We start from the raw sequence: 23,008 nt of genomic DNA on the forward strand, positions 1-23,008 counted from the left end.
TTCACAACATATTTCCGATAGGAAGGAGACCAGAACTGCACGCAATATTCCAACAGTGGCCTAACCAATGTCCTGTACAGCTGCAATATGACATCCCAACTCCTGTACTCAATACTCTGACCAATAAAGGAAAGCATACCAAACGCCTTCTTCACTATCCTATCTACCTGTGACTCCACTTTCAAGGAGCTATGAACCTGCACTGCAAGGTCTCTTTGTTCAGCAACACTCCCTAGGAGCTTACCATTAAGTGTATAAGTCCTGCTAAGATTTGCTTTCCCAAAATGAAGCACCTCGCATTTATCTGAATTAAACTCCATCTGCCACTTCTCAGCCCATTGGCCCATCTGGTCAAGATCCTGTTGTAATCTGAGGTAACCCTCTTCTCTGTCCAATACACGTCCAATTTGGGTGTCATCTGCAAACTTACTAACTGTACCTCTTATGCTCACATCCAAATCATTTATGTAAATGACAAAAAGTAGAGCACCCAGCACCGATCCTTGTGGCACTCCACTGGTCATAGGCCTCCAGTCTGAAAAACAACCCTCCACCACCACCCTCTGTCTTCTACCTTTGAGCCAGTTCTGTATCCAAATGGCTAGTTCTCCCTGTTTTCCATGAGATCTAATCTTGCTAATCAGTCTCCCATGGGGAACCTTGTCGAACTTTGTTTGTGATTTATATAAATCATTTATATGAAAATATGAAAATCATGTTTAGTAAGTTTGTGGATGACACCAAGATTGATGGTGTTGTAGACAGTGATGATTATCTAAGATTACAAAGGGATCTTGATCAATTGGGTCAATGGGCTGAGGGGTGGCACATGGAGTTTAATTTGGATAAATGTGAGGTACTGCATTTTTGTAAAACAAACAAAGGCAAGACTTATATAATTAGAAGTCAAGTCTTGGGTAGTGTTGTAGAACAGAGACACCTCAGGGTTCAGATACATAAGTTTTTTGAAGTGTTCAGTCTTCCTATTATAGGAAGGATATTATTAAGCTGCAGAAGATTTGGAACACATTTACTAGAATGTTTCCAGGAATGGAGGGCTCGAGTTTTTAGCAGAGGCTGGATAGGTGAGGACTTTTTCCACTGGAGCATAGGTGGTTAAAGAGTGACCTTGTAGACGTTTATGAAATAATGAGGGGTACAGATAAGGTATCTTTTGCCTCGGGTGTCTTTTGCCGAGGGTGGGTGATTTTTAATGTTAGAGGAGAAAGAGTTAAAAAGACAGGAGCGCATATTTTTCTTTTTGAACATAGAGGGTGGTTCGTGTGTGGAATGAACTTCCAGAGCAAGTGGTGAATGCAGGTATAGTGACAATGTTCAAATGACATTTAGATTCGTATATGAATAAGAAACATTTGGAGAGATATGGGCGAAGTGCAGGCAAGTTGGACTAGTTTAGTTTGGGATTATAGTCAGCATGAATTGGTTGAACCAAAGGATCTATTTCCATGCTGTATGGCTCCATGACTATAACTCTATTTTCTCTTCAAAGATTTCCTGTATTTCTACTCTCAAACCAAACAGTGACTCATAACAGTATACATAAATTAATCCTGGTTACAACTGTTCTCAATCATTGGCATATAAAGAGAGGGAAGTTCCCAAAGCAGGAAATCTGATATTTTCTCCATAAAGATGTAAAATAGATCTGCAATTTTAAAACTGATTTCCCCTATTGACAGAAAGAGGGAAGACTTTGAACAGGAATTTCCCATTTTTACTTGAAGGCTTCACAACCTAAAACGAGTTACCATGCATCAAACCCAAAATACAGCAAATGTTACCAAAATGCTTTCTACCTCAGATTTATTTGGGGATATTTTCTTTTTGTTTGGAGAAATCTTCTCTTTATTTGGAGAGACAGTTCTTTCTTCTTTCTTAGGAGAAATTTTGGTTTGACCTTGCTTTGAAAATCCAGTTTTCTCCTCTTTCCTTGGCGAACTTCTCTTCTCTCGGACTGATCTTACTGGACTGTTTCCTATCACGTGCGTTAGTTCTTCTTTACGTTTCATGATAGCAAGTTTTGTACTGCTTTTGACCGGAGAGGATTTACTAAATGAGTTTTCCACTTTAACACTGGAAGATTCAGGTGAGTGTTGGGAGGAAGTCCTCAGGCTCTGTGATTTGCTACTTACAACTTTCTCAGTACAATTTTTCACATTGCTGTCAGTTCCACTCAACGTCTTGGCTGAAAATTAAGGCAAAGTTTAATTAGTGAAATACTTTTTAAAACGTGCACATCAAGATAAGGCTATCTTGGAACAGAATCTTTCAGGGATCTTATTAACATTACCTGACATTGCATGGCTAGCTCAAGAATAAAGTTAACATCTTTAAAGCCTGTTCCCCGAGCTGGGAATTTGCGTTGCAGATGTTTCATCCCGTCTAGGTGACATCCTCAGTGCTTGGGAGCCTCCTGTGAAGCGCTTCTGTGATGTTTCCTCCAGCATTTATAGTGGTTTGTCTCTGCCGCTTCTGGTTGTCAGTTCCAGCTGTCCGTTGTCATAACATGCATGACAAGCAACATGAGTTCGACTGGGACAACACTACTATTATAGGACAAGCCAAACAGAGAACAGCCAGGGAATTCCTCGAGGAATTCATCCACAGATTCAATCAATAAGCACATCGACCTGGACCCAATATACCAACCACTGCAACAGACAGCTGGAACTGACAACCGGAAGTGGCAGAGACAAACCACTATAAATGCCAGAGGAAACATCACAGAAGTGCTTCACAGGAGGCTCCCAAGCACTGAGGATGTCACCTAGAAAGGGGATGAAACATCTGCAACACAAATTCCCAGCTCGACAAACAGAACCACAACAACGAGCACCCAAGCTATAAATCTTCTCACAAACTTTGAATCTTTAAAACCATTACTGAGAGTTGACAAGAACATATCATTTATTGTCATAGTTGCCTAAAATATAAGCATAACATTCACAGACTAACACGATGCACATCCAAAATCAGAAAAGACCTTTCTGCAATTGTCCCATCTTTCTTTTTCAAGAATAATTTCACCAACAATGATTGCTTTCTCATGTCTCACACAGTGATTACCTTAAAATGTTTGAACTCAAGGAATCACTCTCAGCATGTATGCCCAACTCTGCATGTGCAGTTCAAGCAGGAGGCAGAGGCACCTATATTAAGCTCAAATCAAACAATTAGATTGATTCCAGAGAGGAGGGGGTTTGTCTTATGAACAGAGATTGAACAGTTCAGACCTATACACTCTGGGGTTTACATAATGAGAGGAGATCTAATTGAGGTATATAAAAGCTAAAAGAGATTGACAAAATACTGTCAAAATTGAGAGAATGTTCCCTCATGCGGGGCAATCCAGAATGAGGGGTCATTGTTTTAAATCTAACCCCTTACCCAAAAACTGAGATGAGGACAAATTACTTCTGTCAAAAGGATCGTAAATCTCGAATTCACTAGCCCAGAATGTGGTGGATGCTGGGACAGTGAGTAAATTTAAAAGTGGAGACAGACATTTTAATTAGTAATGTGTTGAAAGGTTATGGAGAGCAGGCAGGAAAATGAAGTTGAGACAAAGAGGAGAATGATGGTATTAAATAGCAGAGCAGGTTTGAGGGGCTGAACTGCCTCTTACTCCTCCTAGCTTTTTATGTTCCTATGTAAGTGGAACACTTAATAGCATGATCAAAAGACTGAAATAAACCATACAACCATAGCGCAAGGTCATTCAGCACATTACACCCACACCAGCCCTTTTTAATGCACTCCCTAAACTAACCTGGTAGCCTGTTCTCCATCCCTCCCAATCATAAATTATTGAATCAGAAGAAAATCAGAGACGTTCAAAATTTTAAAAATCAACTAAATCTCTTCTTCGCTTTTATTGTTTCAGTTATTAGTCCCTATTTTCAACTATACTTTCTTAACCCTAGGATCATTCTAGTGAATGCATACTTATCCTGTTATGTCTTTAGTGTCATTTCCTTCATGGAATGCCTGACACAGCATACATTATGACTGAACCAATGTTTGGTAAAAAGTTTCTCAGGTACTCATAAGTTTTCATTTATAAAGCCAACTTTTTTTTTAAAGAAACAGAATCAGCCATTTCCACACACACTTGCAAGAAACGAACAGCTTTTCAACTTCTCTGCATCTATGGTAAGTATACCCTTTACCCATCACCTTCTCACTGTCTGGGGTCCAAATACTCCTTCCAGATGAAACAGAAATTTCTTTCAAGTGTGCTAGATTCAACAGTCACCTTTATTTTTCTGAACACTTCCATTCAGATCACAAGTATAAGCTTCTAGTCACTTGCCATTTTAATTCTCTGTTCTAATATCCGCTTGGCCTGTGCACTGCCATTTTGATTCTTCGTTTATGGTTTTCAGAACTAAATGTGTTCCCCGTAAGCTGGTTTTTCAAATGCACAGGGCTTTCAAATTCATAGACTTACTTCTCTTGCATAGCTGTGCAAATTCGGTAACTTAACAGGATAACCTTCTGAGTTGCCGCAAGGCCACGTGAACATTACAATCTTTTATCAGAAAATCTGAAATCTGAAAAGCCTCAAAATCTGAAATTTTGGAATGCGGACAAGTGACCCAACTCCACATCCACTCAAACCGTGTCACTCAGGTGTGGTGTGGTGGCATGGCCCAGCACTGGCTGGTGTCATGTCTCAGCGCTCGTACTATTCACACGCGCATCTGCTGTTCGGTAGTTTTTTTATTTCACTGTGAAAATGTCATTTAGTCCGAAATTCAAAAAATTCTGAATTCTGAAAAACAACTGTGCTAAGGATTTCAGATAAAGGATTGTTTATCTGTATTAAACATTTAGTTCAACAATTTCCAATTAAAACCACTGTTCCCATTGTTGCAGCCACCAGGCACTAGTTACGATTCTGCTGTTGCCACTTATGGTTTCTCCAGACGCTTTGTTTCATTGCTTGCCCCAATATCATCTCCTTTGGCTTTGCACCATAACTTTAACATTTCTCAATAAGTTAACTGAAATACAGAATCCCTACAGTGTGGAAACAGGCCATTTGGCCCAACAAGTGCATACTGATTCTCTGAAGAGTAACCCATCCAGACTGATTTCCCCTATCCTATTACTCTACCCTGTCATTTAATCACATTTGCATCCCACCCCATCACAGATCATGCCTTTTGTTTGTTCATCGTTTAGCCCTTTTTTCTTCTCTTTGTAATTACTTGCCACATCTCTGAATTTTTACAATTCAGACAATAGGTTATTGACAAAGAACATTAACTCTTTCTTTCTCCACAAATACTGCTCAACCTATAGAGCATTTCCATCCGCTACTTTGGAAATCTCTGTTCATCCACACCCTACAGCATCGTTCCACTCAAGAGTCAGCTTATGTTTCTTGCCTTTTTCCCCCTCCCAATGCCTTGCCCTTCCCTACAATACGTTGCATCATGTACCTGCCTTTTCCCTCCATTAATCGCTGTCTTCAAAAGGTTTCTTTTCCAAATTAACAGATTTGCAAAAGTGCAAAAATGTAGGGGTCATCAACCAATTCTAGCATCATGTTGCCTGTATATAGCAAAAATAGTGAACACTTGAGAAACCAATACTTTCTACAAACAAATTAGTATCCATTAACTAACTTTTTATTTCATATCTATCAGCCAAGTTTTGTCTAAATTATCCTTTTAACACACCTCAATACTGTGACTTGTTTAATGCTTATTGTACAATAAGGGAAGACAAAAAGTATCATATCAACCACCAAAGGTTAACTTCATTTGTTGTTAACCTCACTTGCAACATTTGAGATGCTGCAGCAACACAAAAATACACCCAAGCAAAGCAATTTTAATAATTGCCGAAAATTTATAATAAGGCAAGCTGGGGGGATAAAAGAAGACACCAAAGAAAACTACTTTTAGCATCAAATTACCATTACCCTACTCTTAGGATTTAATGCAGCATAATCCAAGAACAATTAACAATCCTCAGGCAGTTAGAAATTTCTTGAAAAAGTCAGAAATTTAAGGTTTTAACAGCATTAACACTCAAACTTGAAGTTTCTGGAAAATGCACAATAACATTTTTTTTCAAAACACACCTTTACCAGAATGTTCCGCTGCCTGCTCATCTGTTTTTCTGGGTTCAGCGTTTACAACCAAGGATAAGGATAGTTCCTGACCTTCAGAATCAGTACGTGCCTGAAAACGATTGGAACAAAGTCAACTTTCCAAGTAGAAATCAGGGAACAGCTCTACAATAACCTTAATTCAGGTATTGGTGACTGAATGATAAACGTGATCCAAAACTGGCTTGAATACCATTCCAGAGAGTTAGTCTAGTTTGGCCTTCTTTGGACTTTTTTTTCCCCCCTGTATTTTAAGAAACTAAACCCATAGTTCCTTCCACATCAATAACTGTTGCATTAAGTACACAAATCTATTGCTTGCACAAAACTGCCCAAGAATTTTAAAAGGCTACTTTTAAGATTTTGCCACTTATGGCAAATTAGTAATTTCCAACTTCAGTAACACAATGAAATACAAATTCTTTAAACTTTGTAATTATTTTAGCAATCACTATTGCTTTAGTTTAATATGATAGATTTTTATTAAGTTACCTTTTTACTTCTTGGCAACTCATCCAACATGGCCAGTGTTTTAGCAAATTGTTCATCCTCATGTAGCTGCCTCTCAAGCTAAACAAAAAGGTAAGAACAACATGTTTTTTATTAAATATATGGATGAAAAAAAAACAATAAGTACAGAGACTATAGGTTATTTGCAATTATTTTCCACAGATAACAAGTGAGAAAGCAACGTCAGCAGAAGATGAAAAGCACCGCAATAAACTAGGGCAGAATGCTTTGTAAAGGAATCTACGTATGAAAAGACTAGCACAAAGGAGAAAATGGATGCTGTCAGACCAATCATTTCTGTCAGACCCCAACTGACAAAGGAATGGGAAAGTCTCAACCAATGGGAAGGAGAATGACTATAGCAAAGAAGTGGCATTATGAAATTTACAGGCTAATTTTATCCAAGCAATGCTTCTGCATATCTAATGCAATAATCACATTTTTATTTATTCATTGGATGAGGGTATTGTTAACTGGACCAGCATTTATTGCCCAGCCCTTATTGCACAGAAGGCAGTTAAGAGTGAACTACATTACTGTGGGTCTGGAATTACATGAAGGCCAAACCAGATAGGGAAAGCAGTTTCCTTCCCTAAATGGACTTCAGTGAACCAGATGGGTTTTTCCAACAATGGTTTCACAGTCATCAATAGACTTCAAATCCTACACTTTATTGAATGCAAATTCCATCAACCCCATTGCAGAATTTGAACCCAGCTCCCCAGAATATTACCTGGATCTCGGAATTAACAGTCTAGTGACGATATCATTAGGCCATCACCGCCCCCACATGGATGTGGAAGGAACAAATTAGCTTAGTTTCATAAAATACAGGAACATAAATCCAAGGAAGTTTGAACTAAACTAAGTCAGTGTGAATTTCAAGTTTGATCTATTCTAATCAGTTTCCGATTTATCACCATCAACCCCCCACCTCCATCTACCCATCACCTTTCCCCAACCCCCACCCTCCTATTTATCTCTCCCCTCCACATTCCGGATGAAGGGCTTAAGACCAAAATGTCAAGTCTCCTGCTCCTTGGATGCTGCCTGACCTGTTGTGCTTTTCCAGCACCACATCTTTCGTTTATGTTACAGCAAATCAATTTAGCTGGCACAAGTACTTGCACCACATCACGCTGGAGGGACAATTCTGATTGGAGGTATTATTGTCCAATGTAAAAGGGATCAAGTTCCACATTCAGAATACTTTATGATAGGAGCAGAAGTAGAACATTTGACCCATGGCTGATCTGATGAACCTCTACTCCACTTTCCTGCCTTATCCACATAATCCTGAAATCCTTACTCAGCAAAAATCTCAGTTCTAGGAACAATAAATTCTGTGGGAAGCAAAACCGTAATACAACATTCACCAAGTTAACCTCAATTTTAAGCAAATTGCTAAATATTTTTTAGCAATAAAAACAGACATGGATATGGTTAAGATCTCTTGTGGTATAATGGCAGTGACTCTACCTCGGAATCAAGAGGCCAGGGTTCAAGTCCCACCAGCTCTAAAGGTGTGCAGTAACATCTCAAAACAGACTGATTAGGAAAACAGGTTAAATAAAAGAGGAGTTAAGCGTCCTAGTGGACTGTTTGGGTCTCAGCTATCATTTTGGGGCAGCACAATGGCTCAGTGGTTAGCACTGCTGCCTCTCAGCGCCAGGGAGGTTCAATTCCCGCCTCTGTGTGGAGTTTGCACATTCTCCCCATGTCTGCGTGGGTTTCCTCCAGGTGCTCCGGTTTCCTCCCACAGTCCAAAGATGTGCGGGTTAGGTGAACTGGCCATGCTAAATTGCCCGTAGTGTTAGGTGGATTAGTCAGGGGTAAATATAGGAGGTGGATTTCTCTTCAGCGGGTCAGTGTAGACTTGTTGGGCCAAAGGGCATGTTTCCACACTGTAGGTAATCTAATCTAAACAGGAGGTGGTCATTTGGCTATTTAGGTCTGCTCTGCCTTTCACTAAGATCATCCAACTTAGTGTCCTGTGCCTGCTTTCTCTCCAAATTCTTAGTTTTGGCTCTTATGGCTAAAGGGATCAATCTCCTTTTTTAAATCTCATTCAATATTTAAGCCTGAGCCACTCTCTGGGTGATGAAACGTCTCATCTCAGTACAACACAGTCTACCTAGCTCCCTTAGATTATGACCCATGGTTCTGGACTCCCAATCAAGAACATCCTTCCTGTGTTTAACTGTCACATCCTTTCAGAATTTTACAGGTTTCAATGAGATTCCCCCTTCAATATTCTCAACTCCACTGAATATAGTCTGAACTAAACTCGTCTCTCTTTATATGTCAGCACTGTCCTCATGACCTGTCCTACCTGCCAATCTCCCTTCCCATCCGCTCCACCCTCCTCTCTGACCCATCACCTCCATCCCCACCCCCATTCACCTATTGTACTCCTTGCTACCTTCTCCCCGTCAATAAGAAATGTCGCTTTTCCTGCTCCTCGGATCTAAACACTTTATATGTCAGTCCTGCCATTCAGGTATTAGTCTCAAACCACTGTCCCTCCATAGCCAAGACATCAGTTCTCAAATAGGGAGATCAAAACTGCACACAATGCTCTAGAAGTGGTCTCACCAAGGACCTGCAGCAAACATCCCTGCTCCTGTATTTAAATCGCCACACTATGACGGTCAACATTCCATTTGTTTTCTTCACTACTTATCGTGGCTGCATACTTACTTTCAGCAACTGCTATACAAGGACAACCAGGTCTCGTTGCATCCCCACCTTTCCCAATGTATTACCATTCAGAGAGGCTTCATGTTTTTACTACCAAAGTGGATAACTTCACATTTTTCACATTATACTTCATCTGCCAAACATTTGCCCACCCACTCTACTTGTCCAAATCACACAGGAGCATCTCTACAACTACCTCACAATTCACCCTCCCACCTAGCTTTGTGTCATCTGCAAACCTGGAGATTTTACATTTAGTTCCCTCATCGAAATCATTAATGTACATTGTGAATAGCTGAGGTCCAAGAACTGATCTTGCGGTACCCCCATCAGCCACTGGCTGTCATTCCAAAAATGACCAGTTTATCCTTACTCTGTTTCCTATCCACCAGCCAGTTCTCTATCCAGGCCAGTTGGTTACCTTTAATCTCATGTGCTCTAATTTTACCTGCTAATATCATTGTCAGAAGTCATACAAGACCAGGTTATAGTTCAACGGTTTATTTGAAATCACAAACTTTCAGAGTGCTGCTCCTTCATCAGGTAAATCTTTCATAATGGACTAACATTTTCCCGGCTACCAATATCAGGCTAACTGCTCTGTAATTCCCTGTAGTCTGCCTACCTCCTTTTTAAAAATGCAGGGTTACATTAGCTACCTTCCAATCCATAGAAACGGTTCCAGAGTCTGCACAGTCTTGAAAGCTGACCATCAACACATCCATTATTTCTAGGGCCACTTCCTTAAGTATGATTGAGTTGGAGATTATTGGGCCCTGGGAATTAGTCAGGCTTCAATCCCATTAGTTTCCACAATACAATTTCCATACGAATACTGATCCCCTTCAGTTCCTCTCTCATGAGACTCTGTATTCCCCCAACATTTTGGGATATTATTCGAGTTCTCCTTTGTGAAGCCATAACCAAAACATGGCACTTAATTGGTCCACTATTTTTGACCCCATTATAACTTCTTGAGTTTGACTGTAAGGGACCTACATTTGTCTTCACTAATCTTTTTCTCTTCACATACCTACAGAAGCTTTTACAATCAGTTTGCATGTTCCTCATAGGCTTACTCTTATATTGTATTTTCCCCCCTCTTAAATCAATCCCTTTGTCCTCCTTTGCTGAGACCCACACATCTCCCAATCCTCAAGCTTGTTGCTCTTTTTGGCCAAATTGTATACCCCTTCCTAATTTAATACTATCCCTATCATCCCTCATTAACCATGACTGCGCCACCTTCCTCATTTCATTTTTATACCAGACAGGAATGTCGTTCTTCCATGCACTCTTTAAATATTTGCCATTGCCTATCTGCAGTCATCCTTCTAAATAATGATCACCAATTTACCATAACCATCTTGTGCTTTGTACAATTGTAATTTCCTTTATTTACATTCAGGACCCTAGTGTTCAGAATCAACTACGTTACTCGCCACTTTAATGAAAATTTCCATCATATTATGGTCACTCTTCCCCAAGGGGTCTCACTCAAACAGACTGCTAATTATTTCTCTCTCATTACATGACACCCAGTCTATGATGGGCTGTCCCCTAGTTGGTTCATCAACATACTGATCCAGAAAACCAACTCATACACACTGTAGGAATTCTTCCTCGCTCATATTTCTATTGATTTGATTTACCAAATCGACTTGCAGATTATAGTTATTCATAATTAAAGCTGCACAGTTATAGTTTGTATCCCTATTTTCCTTTTTAATGCCTTCCCCAACATTACCACTACAGTTTGGTGGCTTATATATAATCCCCAATTTCATACTCTGCCCTTGGTGTTTCTAGCTCTACCCATACAGATTCCACTTCACCAAAGCCAATATCCTTACTAACTTTTTATGTTAATTTCCTCTTTAACCAGCATTGCTAACTACTTCCCTTTCCCCTTCATCTGTCCTTCCTAAACATTGACTACTGTTGGATTTTCAGTTCCCAATCCTGATCACCCTGCATCCATATCTCCACAATCACAATTTTCTCATATTAATTTACACCTATTTGCACAACGATTTCATCCATTTTGTTGCAAATGCTCCATGCATTAAGACATGAGGCCATTAATCTCATGGCCTAAATGTTTTTAGTCCTTTTCACATTATTTTGCAATATGGCTTGAATTGTCTTAAACAAAAACCTATGGTTAGTTTTGATTCTGTTTTGTGTATTTTTGCCCCTGCTCCCTCTCTACTGTCCCTCTGTATAGGTTCCCACCCACCTCCATTTTAGTTTAAATCTTTCTGAAGCACATTAGCAAATAAGACCATAAGACCATAAGACATAGGAGTGGAAGTAAGGCCATTCGGCCCATCGAGTCCACTCCGCCATTCAATCATGGCTGATGCGCATTTCAGTTCCACTTGCCAGCATTCTCCCCGTAGCCCTTAATTCCTCTAGACAACAAGAACCTATCAATCTCGGCCTTGAAGACATTTAGCGTCCCGGCTTCCACTGCACTCCGTGGCAATGAATTCCACAGGCCCACCACTCTCTGGCTGAAGAAATGTCTCCGCATTTCCGTTCTGAAATGACCCCCTCTAATTCTAAGGCTGTGTCCACGGGTCCTAGTCTCCTCGCCTAACAGAAACAATTTTCTAGCATCCACCTTTTCAAAGCCATGTATTATTTTGTACGTCTCTATTAGATCTCCCCTTAATCTTCTAAACTCCAACGAATACAATCCCAGTATCCTCAGCCGTTCCTCATATGCTAGACCTGTCATTCCAGGGATCATCCGTGTGAATCTCCGCTGGACACGTTCCAGTGCCAGTATGTCCTTCCTGAGGTGTGGGGACCAAAACTGGACACAGTACTCCAAATGGGGCCTAACCAGAGCTTTATAAAGTCTTAGTAGTACATCTCTGCTTTTATATTCCAACCCTCTTGAGATAAGAGACAACATTGCATTCGCTTTCTTAATCACAGACTCAACCTGCATGTTTACCTTTAGAGAATCCTCGACTAGCACTCCCAGATCCCTTTGTGCTTTGGCTTTATTAAGTTTCTCACCATTTAGAAAGTAGTCCATTCCTATATTCTTTTTGCCAAAGTGCAAGACCTCGCACTTGCTCACGTTAAATTCCATCAGCCATTTCCTGGACCACTCTCCCAACCTGTCTAGATCCTTCTGTAGCCTCCCCACTTCCTCAGTACTACCTGCCTGTCTACCTAACTTTGTATCATCGGCAAACTTCGCTAGAATGCCCCCGGTTCCCTCATCCAAATACTCCACTTAAGATATCAGTTCTGACCCTGCACAAGTATAACCTGGTGTATCTCACCTAGATGCAGTTACAACGCCTCATGAACCTGAAACCGTAACCCTCTCCCTCCAACCACATATTCATCCGCTATATCCTGTTATTTCTACTCTAGCACATAGTAATCTTGAGATCATTACTTTTGAAGTCCTATTTTTAAAACTTGTTTTCTAACTCTCTATATTCTGTTTTCAGGACCTCACCCCTGTTCTTACCTACGTCGTTGGTACTGATGTGTACCACGACAATTTGATGTTCACCCTCCCATTTCAGAATATCCTGTAGTCACTCCGAGACTTCATTGACCCTTGCACCCAGGAGGCAACATACCAATCATAAACATAAACATTTATTCACATAGACACAATTATTCTACAGAGATTAGATAAAACTGCATTAATTCTAAAAGATAAGTGTTGCTTTAGAAAGAAACAGCTTGGAACCTGAATTGTCGGTTTAAAATGCTTAATAAGTCTTTCAGCATCCATTACCTCTGCATCCTCATCAAGTTGCAGCTGACGAGCCAGCTCCTCATCATCAATTGTGGAACCAGCACTGCCTGAAGGCTAGAACAAGTGGAATCAAGTTAAATCATTTCAGGCCTTCTCAAGTGCACTGTTCCACACACAACATTCACCAATTTCCTCACCTAACTGGACACAATCAGCTATAAACTGGAGTAGGACAGGTCGTCAGCATATTCAACAGCTTACAGTAAGACAACGTAACAGACAAGACTCGCACATGTGTTATCACAAGAATATAATTATGATCAAGAGTAGCAACTACAACCAATGCTGCCCACACCCATGCAAGTGTGGGGCAATTGACTGCAGTTACTTTATTGGTGCCTCAGCTGAGATCAACGTCTCTGTTCAGAACAGATCTTAGAGCTGGACTGTACCTGGTAATACAGGCTCAAAGGCAATGATTCTACTGCCAATGACTTTTTTAAACTCCTAAGAACCAATGAGATTATCAAGTGGACAAATGAACTCTGCAAAAGGTTCCAATCCAACTCCCATTCTTTGCTCACCAACTGACAACCCCTGGAGAACGGAGTGAAATTAACTTTAGGGCTATAAATCCATTGGCCAGGATGGTAAGGAACCATACAAATCAGAGGTAAATATGAGTGAAGCCCAAGGCAGAGAGTTTATAGCCTTTATCACGGGTTGGGGGAGTACGGATGGTGGTGGTGGTTAGAGATGTCATGACTTTCAAGGCCTTATCAAATCTGCATTAAGCTTTTGTTTGCTCCAGCACCCTTGGCTACAGAAAGGGGGGCACAGGAAAACATCATAAAGGATTTTCCCCTTCTAGATACACAGTTAAAATTTTGCAACCAAATATCTCATTAATACAGTTTCTAAAATTGTGAAGCATGTCTACAGGAAAGGGTCAAAGATTTCAGGAGGAAAAAAATGCACACGGAGAGAAAAGACAGACTAACATTTAAAGTTCATAAGCAACCAAATCATGTTGACTTCACACAACTCGACAACTGCAAGAAGGGAGAAGAAAGGAGTTCAGAGTAATACTCAGACTTTTAGTAATAATCTAAACAGTTCTATTTTATTCAAACAATACAGTTCCAAACACAACCAAGGTTAAATGATAAACACAGGGATTGTAAATGTACATGTTAAAAAAAAATCCTTACTGCTTTCCTTTTGCTAGCCACCAGTTTTTTATTTGATCTCTGAACGGTGCTTGTGCCAAAGTAATCGCGCACAGATGTGCAGGTGAATTTCTCTGGACTCGCTGGTTTAGGCTGTGGCGATTTGACCTGCAATTTATTGTCTGCAGACCTTCCAGAGCTAGATGTTCCAGGGTGACCACCATTTTCTTGATACCTCTGGGCAATCTTCCTACTTTGTTGAAAATCTTCCTCTTCGTCTTGACAAGTCATCAAAGGAGGGTTTTTAGGGACATGGGGAGAAGAAAGCGAGAGGGGAAAAACAAAATGCCAATTATCAATGTGTGTTGCTGGTATCCTAAGCAGTACCAAGACAAGCAGTACCAAGTGTCAGACAGCATCATCACTAACCCAATACAAATGCCACTTTTGAAAATTTACTTTTAAATGCAATCAACTTATCACTATGCAGAACACAATCTAATTAAGTGCAACAGATTAATCCACTGCTTGTGAATTTTGTGAAGAAATCTTCCATGAAGCTTTGAATCTCTCGATTTCTTTCATAACCTGGCTGTTCAGAGAGAATTTAATTCTGCAAATGTCATGACTTTAGTGAACAGATGAATGAAAGAGCACTTTAAATATATCCCTGTATATTTACTCAGGCAGCGGATGCTTGAAACAGAGGATGGCTGAAACAGTGTTACTGGGGTATCAGTGGGGAACCCCTATTGGTCCACTATCAATAGCAAGGTCTGTGCCTCTGGGCCTGACTATTCCTAGGCTGACTGCCTTCTCCTTTTTGTCACAAAGCATAGAGCAGACTGTCTTTAGCCTCCTACACTGTCCCAATAAAGTTCAAAGCAATTTTAAGCAACAGTACCTTACTTTTCCATTGTACTTTATAGCCTTCTGAGGTCAACATTGAGTTTCACAAGTATGGATCATAACTTCCACCCCTTTTTCCCCCCTAGATTATTGCTGCTGGTCAGGATTGCTTTTCTCATTTCCAATTCCTCTAGACCCATGTTTTGTTTTGGTACTAGTCCCATAACATTTCATTTTATCTTATGCCTTTCATCATTTAACAATATTTCCCTTCTGTACTTGGTTAAACTGATTTTTATGTTCCAATTTCATTGAAGAACAACAAAAAATTTTAATTGTTTACTCTCTCTAGATACTGCCTAACCTGAGTATTTTTAGCATTTTCTATTCCTAATTAGAAGTACCATTTGCAACTAAAATCAATTTTTCTAATGATTTGGCACTTCACCTGCTCCCAAATCCATTACTGTAGTCAGACGCACCTAAGAGGAAACCTGACCACCTGGCATTAACAAGCAGCACTATAAGCAAGTATTTCAAAATAAAAAACAAACAAACTTACATAAATTCTTCAATTAATCTGTCACGTCCAGTTATGCAGTCTCACCAAATTTCAAAGTTAAAAAACAAGCTTATCTACTATTGTAAAGCCATTATCCATTCGCTGCTCTAATGCTCTCCTAGTCACCCACCCCTCCTTCATAAAATTTGAGCTCACCCAAATTCTGTTTGCAACACAACTCACACCAAGTCCTATTCATTTATTAGCCTTCTGTTTGCTGACTTATATTGGAACCAACCAAGCAAAGCTTTGATCCTAAAATTCTCATTCTTATATTCAAATTTCAGTTAAAAATCACAACACCAGGTTATAGTTCAGGTTATAATCACACACCTGGTTCCAGTCAACAGGTTTATTTGGAAGCACTAGCTTTCGGAGCGCTGCTCCTTCATCAGGTGTCAGGTAGAGCCACAACTACCTGATGAAGGAGCAGCCCTCTGAAAGCTAGTGCTTCCAAATAAACCTGTTGACTGGAACCAGGTGTTGTGTGATTTTTAACTTTGTACACCCCAGTCTAATACCGGTGTCTCTAAATCAAATATCTCTAACATCCTTCAGCTCTAGCAGAACACAACATAAAAAATAGCAAATGGTCATTTAGTCTTACAATGATCATGTTGACGTTGCTTCCAATCAACCTACGCAGATGTTATTACACACCTCTGGAGAGACTCAGACGAGACTTGAACCCAGGCCTCCTGATAGAGTTAGGGACACTACCACTTCAACATCCTGACAAGTTGCCATGTTGAATTTATACCCTTAGAGATATTGTTGTTTCTTCAATTCTGGCCTCTTCACAACCTTGATCCTTATCATTCCACCACTGCAACCATCTACGAATGCTCTAAACCTTTGAATTCTATCTCCTAACCTCCTCATTTTTCCATCCTGCTTTAAATTTTTTCAACCTACCCGTGACTAAACTAATATTTTTGATCACCTGTCCAAATATCTTCTTGGGATTCAATGTCAGATTTTGTTGGACAATGGACCTGAGAAGCATTTTAGGATGTTTATAATGTTAAAATAAGCTATATAAACTCAAGTGATGATAATCACCTTTACTTTTTCCTTCTGCACAGTAGTAGTTTTGTCAGCCTGGATCCATGGGGAGAAAAAGCCTACTCCAAAAGCAAAATTCCAAGCACAATATGATGGACAGGAAAGTTCAACTTGTTCTTGGGGATGGTGTTCTCTTGACACCATCTGAGGGCATTCAGAAATAAACTTAGTATGTCACTCAGATTACAAGATCCTAACTTCATTTAATTGTGAAGCAAATGAATGTTAAGCATTTATCATGGGGGTGGTATGAACAGGTCAATTTTAAGTGACATTTTCTGGATCATTTCTATGTTCAAAATTAAAAGGTCCCAATGAAATGAGATAATTGGATAGGAGGTTTATCTCAAATGTCTGACTATTTTTCTGAAGCAACCATTACAGTCACAATGACATGGTAGATGAGCAACTAAAGACTATACTCATGTTTATTACATCAACATTTAACCTTGACACATTATGCAGTGTCTTTCCATACAGTACAATGGTTTTACAAAAAAAAGTACACCCCAGTCTTATCTAGCCTAATAACACAGAGTAACTCCAAATATCAAGGTCAAAAACATTTGTTTGCAGAGATACCAACACAATGGTAGCAGGAACAAAGATGGAACATTATACAATTGGAATGGGTAATTGTTCCAGGTTTCACAGTTCAAGGATTCTCTTTTACTGTTCTGGAATCTCAGAGCAAAAGTAACAAAGTCTGAAACAATCCCATTTGTCTGCCCTCTCAGATAAGCAATTTAGGAGAAAGGGCTATGTTCCACAATTTTTAGTGTTACGGTCAACTTGAAATAATTTCTTCTGGTTACTTATTATCCTAATTGGCAAATCCATTTTACATCTTTTACTCACAGTCTTTTGTCAGAGGCATCACATTGTGAAAGTCTGTATACTGGACAGCTTTGCGTATGCCATAATCGTGAGGCTTTAGAAACTGGTTATGTTTTCATAGAGTCAGAATCTCTCATTGTTACAGCACAGGTTAAGGTCACTTCGTGTCATGTCTGCGCTGGCTCTCTGAATAAGTATATCTCCCAGTGCTATTCCCTTCACAATTTGAATAACTCTTCAAATCTTTTCACAACATTTCAATTACAATTCTCTTCAAGATAAAACGGAGTAATGAAAAAGATCACATGATTTTTGTCAACTGCCTAACAGTTGTGTTTTGGCTTCCTTGCAGACAGAGGGTCACTGGTTAAGACTTAGTGGGAGCAAGGTATAAAAATGTTCAAACCTGAAACCAATGACAGGAACAGCTGAGCAGACTGTGCAGAGACCTTCAGTTTCTGTGAGAGAAAGATGAAAAGCCTACTGGTGTCAGAGATGACAGCCTTGCAGTAATTATGACAATCAATCTATTGCAATTGTCCATAAAACCCACATGACTCACTAATGTCATTTAGGAAAGGAAATATTCCACCTTTACTAGTGTGGCCTGCCATCCGACTCCAGATCCACAGCAATGTGGTTGAGTGCTAACTGCTTTTTGAAATGGCTGGGCATATCACTCAGCTCAAGGACAATTAGGGATAGGCAACAAATAGAATAGAATTTTAGCCAACAATGCTCACATCCATGAAAGAATATAATACCACACCATAGTGTTTTTTTATAAGTAGCATTGAAAAAAGAATAATATGCAGTTTCTCTGCCAAGTAAAGTTTGGCCAGTGTTGTAATAAGTTGGCTTGTTACAGCAGAACTGTTAAGACTTAAAATACTGTCATGCAATCCCTTAATGTCAATCTCTGGGAATTCAAATATCTTTTTAAAAGCTTTTGATTTAGGCACGATCATAATAGAAGCACGCAGGAGACAACACAAGATGGGGGGAGTGCATGAGGGAAAGAGGGAGGGAGCGCGTGAGCACGCACTGGGGAGAGGAAGAGACACAGACAGACAGACACACACACACACACACACACACACACACACACACAGTAAAAGAAAATTAGATTGAAAGGTGCTTTTGACATCAGACAGAAGGCAGCAGCAGGCAATAGTTAAAGAATGTGGGCACGAATTAAAGCAATTTTCAATTCCTGCCTAGCATATAAATAAATCAGGAAAGGGGTCATAATCGAAGCTTACTGAAGATATTAGGATTGCAGTAGATCCAGAAAGGAGACAAAATTGCCAGAAAAAACAGCAAGCCAGAACACTGAGAACATGGAATTCAGAAAAGACAAGATGCTTGATCCAGAGGGAGAAGAGCGTATGGGAACAAAGAACAAAAACTGACTGCAATATCTTCTATAAAATCAAAGGGAAAAAAGGTTTCTAAAGATAAAATGTAGGTTCATCGCAGTCAGAAGCCAGCAAATTACAATAGGAAGCAAAGAATTAGAAGAATGAATGCATACTTTGGTTCTATCTTCACAATAGTACACATATAACCTCCCAGAAATGTTAGGAAACCAGTGACAGGGAAGAATTGAACGAAGTCAGTAAGAAGAGTGCTCAGGAAATTAACGGGGTCACAGACTGTCAAATCACCAGGGTCTAATAAGTGACATCCCAGAATATGAAAGGAAGTTGTTCCAGAAACACTGGATGCATCTTCCAAAATTATACAGACTCTGGAGCAGTTCCTGTAAACTGACTAGCAAATATAATCCCACTATTAAAAAGGGGGAGGGAAAGCGGAAAAAAATTACTGTCCAGTGAGCCAAATACAGTATCAGTACTTTGAGAAATGCTGAAGCCTAGGATAAAAGAATGTTTGCAAAGCAGTTAACACATTTGACAAAGCCAGCATGGGTTTATGAACTGCAAATCATGCTTAACAAATCCATTGGGAGTTTTTGAGAACATAACTAGGAATTAGATGAGGAAGAATTAGTGAATTTATATTTTCTGAAGGCTTCTGATAAGGGCCCATGGAAGAGGTTGAATTGAATTGAATTGAATTGAATTGAATTGATTTGAATTTATTGTCAAGTGTACCTCGGCACAGTGAAAAGCTTTGTCTTGTGAGTTATGCAGGCAGATCACAGAGTTAAGTAGCATAGATAAGTAAATAATAGGTAAACAGCAGCAAAAACAAAAACACAGGTACAGGTGTATGTTAAGAGTTTGAGAATCCATTCAGTATTCTAACAACAGTAGAAACTGTTCTGAAACGTGTTCAGGCTTCTGTACTTTCTCCCTGATGGTAGTGATTGTAGAAAAACATTGCCAGGGTGGGATGGTTCTTTGAGAAGGTTGGCGGCCTTTCCTTGACAGTGGGCCTGGTAGATGGATTCGAGAGATGGGAGGTTGGCCTTTGTGATTGTCCAGGCAGAGTTCACCACTCTCTGTAACCATCTCTGATCTTGAATGGTACAGTTGCTACACCAGGTTACCATACATCCAGACAGAATGCACTTGATGGCACACCTATAAAAGTTGGCAAGGGTATTCGCCATCATGCCAAATTTTCTCAGCTGCCTGAGGAAAAGGAGACACTATTGGGCCTTTGTAACCATTGCGACCACAAGAAGAGTTCAAGAAAGTTTGTTGCGGACAACCACTCCCAGCATTTTGACTCTCTCCACTCATTCCACCTTTGTGCTGTTAGTGTGTGTGTGTGTGTGTGGGGGGGGGGGGGGGGGGGGGGGGGCATGAGTAACATCTCGCCACAAGTCAATAACGAGTTCCTTGCCTTTGCCGGCATTGAGAGCTGGGTTGTTCTCAGTACACCATTTTTCCAGGTCTTCCACCTCCCGTCTGTAGTCTGTTTCGTTGCCATCTGAGATTTGACCGACTATGGTGGTATCATCAGCAAACTTGTAAATGGCATTAGTCATGTATTTGGTGACACAGTCATGGGTATACAGTGAGTACAGTAGGCTGGCTGAGTACACACTCCTGGAAAACTCCAGTGTTGAGTGTTAGTGATGATGAAATATTGTCCCCAGTCTTCACTGATTGTGGCCTGTGGGTCAGGAAACTGAGGATGCAATAGCAGAGAGTGGGGCTCAGTCAGAGATTGCTTAGTTTAGTAATCAGTCTCAAGGGGATAATAGTGTTGAAGGCTGAACTGTAGTCACTGAGTAGGATTCTTATGTAGCTGTTCTTGGTGTCAAGATGCCCTAGGGAGGAGTGAAGGGCAAGTGATATGGCGTCTAATGTGGATTTGCTAGTCCGATAGGCAAATTGGAGTGGGTCAAGAATATTGGGGAAGGCTGGAGTTGATTAATGCTATGACCAGCCTTTCAAGCACTTCATGACCCCCGAAGTTAGGGCCACTGGGTGCTAGCCATCGAGACAAGCTGCATGAGCGTTCTTAGGCACAGGGATGATGTTGACCCTCTTGAAACAGAGGGGGACAGTGGCCTACTGCAGGGAGAGGTTGAAGTTGTCAGAGAAGACCTCTGCCAGTTGATCTGTGCATGCACTGAACGCACGGCCTGGTACTCCGCCTGGTCCCATCGCTTTCCTTGGATTCACACGAAGGAAAACTGATCCTTTGCCTGTAAGCTGGAAGAAGAAACACAGCATTCTGGTCGGAGTCCCCGAAATGAGGACAGGGGATGACGCGGCAGGCATCTTTCACAGCAGTGTAGCACTGGTCTAAAATGTTCGGGCCCCTCACGGGGCAGGTAATGTCCTGATGGTACTTGGGCAACACCTTCCTATGACTGGCTTGACTGAAGTCACCAGTCACAATAAACCAGGCCTCGAGGTGTTCCGTCTCCAGGGTGTTAGTATTGGAGTACAGCACATCCAGAGCTTCCTCAACCTTTGCTTGTGGCGGAATTTACATAGCAGTTAATATAGCAGCGGTAAATTCTGTGGTAGATAGAAGGGGCAGCATTTGATAGTGAGAAATTCAAGGTTTGGGGAGCAATGACCGCCCAGGGAAGCAATGTCCGTGCACCACAAATTCTTGATTAAAAGGCAAACCCTCCACCCTTTGTCTTACCCAAGGACATTGCACGGACCATATGATGGATAGTTACAATGATTATGGGCAAGACTAAAGCACATGGGATTGGAGGCAATATAATGGGATAGATTGAGAATAAATTTTTTTTTAAAATGAAGGGAACTTAAGTACAACATTTCAGGTTGACTAACAACACAAAATTAAGATCGAGATTTCAGAAGATGCAAGGAGGCTTCAGGTGACTTAAGACAAGTTGAATAAATGGGAAAACACATGACAGACGCAGTACAATGTGAGTAAAGATGAGGTTATACACTTGATAAGAAAAACAGTACGGAAAGATTATTTAAATAATGATTCATTGAGAAATATGGATGTACAAAAGGATCTGATGTCTTTAAACAACAGTGAATCAAAGTAGAAAGTAATTAGGAATGTAAATGGTATACTGGCCTTTGCAAGAGGCTTTGAATTCAGAAGGAGGTGGTCTTACTGCAGTTAAACAGGGCTAGGATGAGACTGCACCTGGAACACTGCATGCAATTTTGGTCTCACTACTTAAGGATGTACGTGCCATACAGAGAGCTCAACAGAAGTTCATGAATATAATACTGGGGGGTGCAGAGTTGTTCTAAGAGAAGAGATTGGTTTTACTGATGATTTGATTAGATTAGATTCCTACAGTGTAGAAACAGGCCCTTCAGCCCAACAAGCCCACACCGACCCACTAAGTAACTCAACCAGACCCAACTCCCTCTGGCTAATGTACCTAACACTATGGACAACCCACCTGACCTGCACATCTTTGGATTGTGGGAGGAAACCACAGCACCCGGATGAAACCCACGCAGACACTGGAAGAATGTGCAGACTCCACTCAGATAGTCGCCCAAGGCTGGAATTGAACTTGGGTCCCTGGCACTGTGAGGCCGCAGTGCTAGCCACTGTGTTCACTAGACATTAGAAGGATGAGAGGGGATATAATTGTAAAATAAAAAATTCTACAGGGCTGAACAGACTAGAGAGGACATTTTCCCCAGCTGGGAACCCAGAGATCAGTCTTAGGAAAAGGGGGCAGGCTATTTAGGACCGAAATGAGGAAAAGATTCTTTATTCAATGGACAGTGAACTTGTGCAATTCTATCATACAGTATCACTAAGAAAGAGTTAAATAAGTCTTCAGATTAAAGGCATCACAGAGAGAGCAGGAATATGGCATTGAGAAACAGAATCAACTGTGGTCATATTGAATGGTGGAGCAGGCAAATGGCCTACTCCTAGCTTTTATGTTTCTAATGATCCACATAAAATGCAAATTACTCAGACACTAAACCATCTGAAGGACATCTATCTAATCGTCACCTGAACGCTAATATCTAAGTGCTGCCAGTAATCACAGA

General features: G+C 40.5%; 1 protein-coding gene across 1 annotated transcript in view; it reads right to left on the reverse strand.

Annotated features, from left to right (window-relative positions):
* The window catches only part of rfc1 (replication factor C (activator 1) 1), an 81,775-nt gene that overhangs the window by 41,421 nt on the left and 17,346 nt on the right, over positions 1–23,008 (reverse strand). Inside the window, 5 exon segments of the mRNA XM_072567807.1 lie at positions 1,818–2,206; positions 6,116–6,215; positions 6,635–6,712; positions 13,125–13,199; positions 14,297–14,532. Of these exon segments, the coding sequence (XP_072423908.1) occupies positions 1,818–2,206; positions 6,116–6,215; positions 6,635–6,712; positions 13,125–13,199; positions 14,297–14,532 (878 nt within the window).

Source organism: Chiloscyllium punctatum, chromosome 1 (genome assembly GCF_047496795.1).
Source record: "Chiloscyllium punctatum isolate Juve2018m chromosome 1, sChiPun1.3, whole genome shotgun sequence".
NCBI classification, from domain to species: Eukaryota; Metazoa; Chordata; class Chondrichthyes; order Orectolobiformes; family Hemiscylliidae; genus Chiloscyllium; species Chiloscyllium punctatum.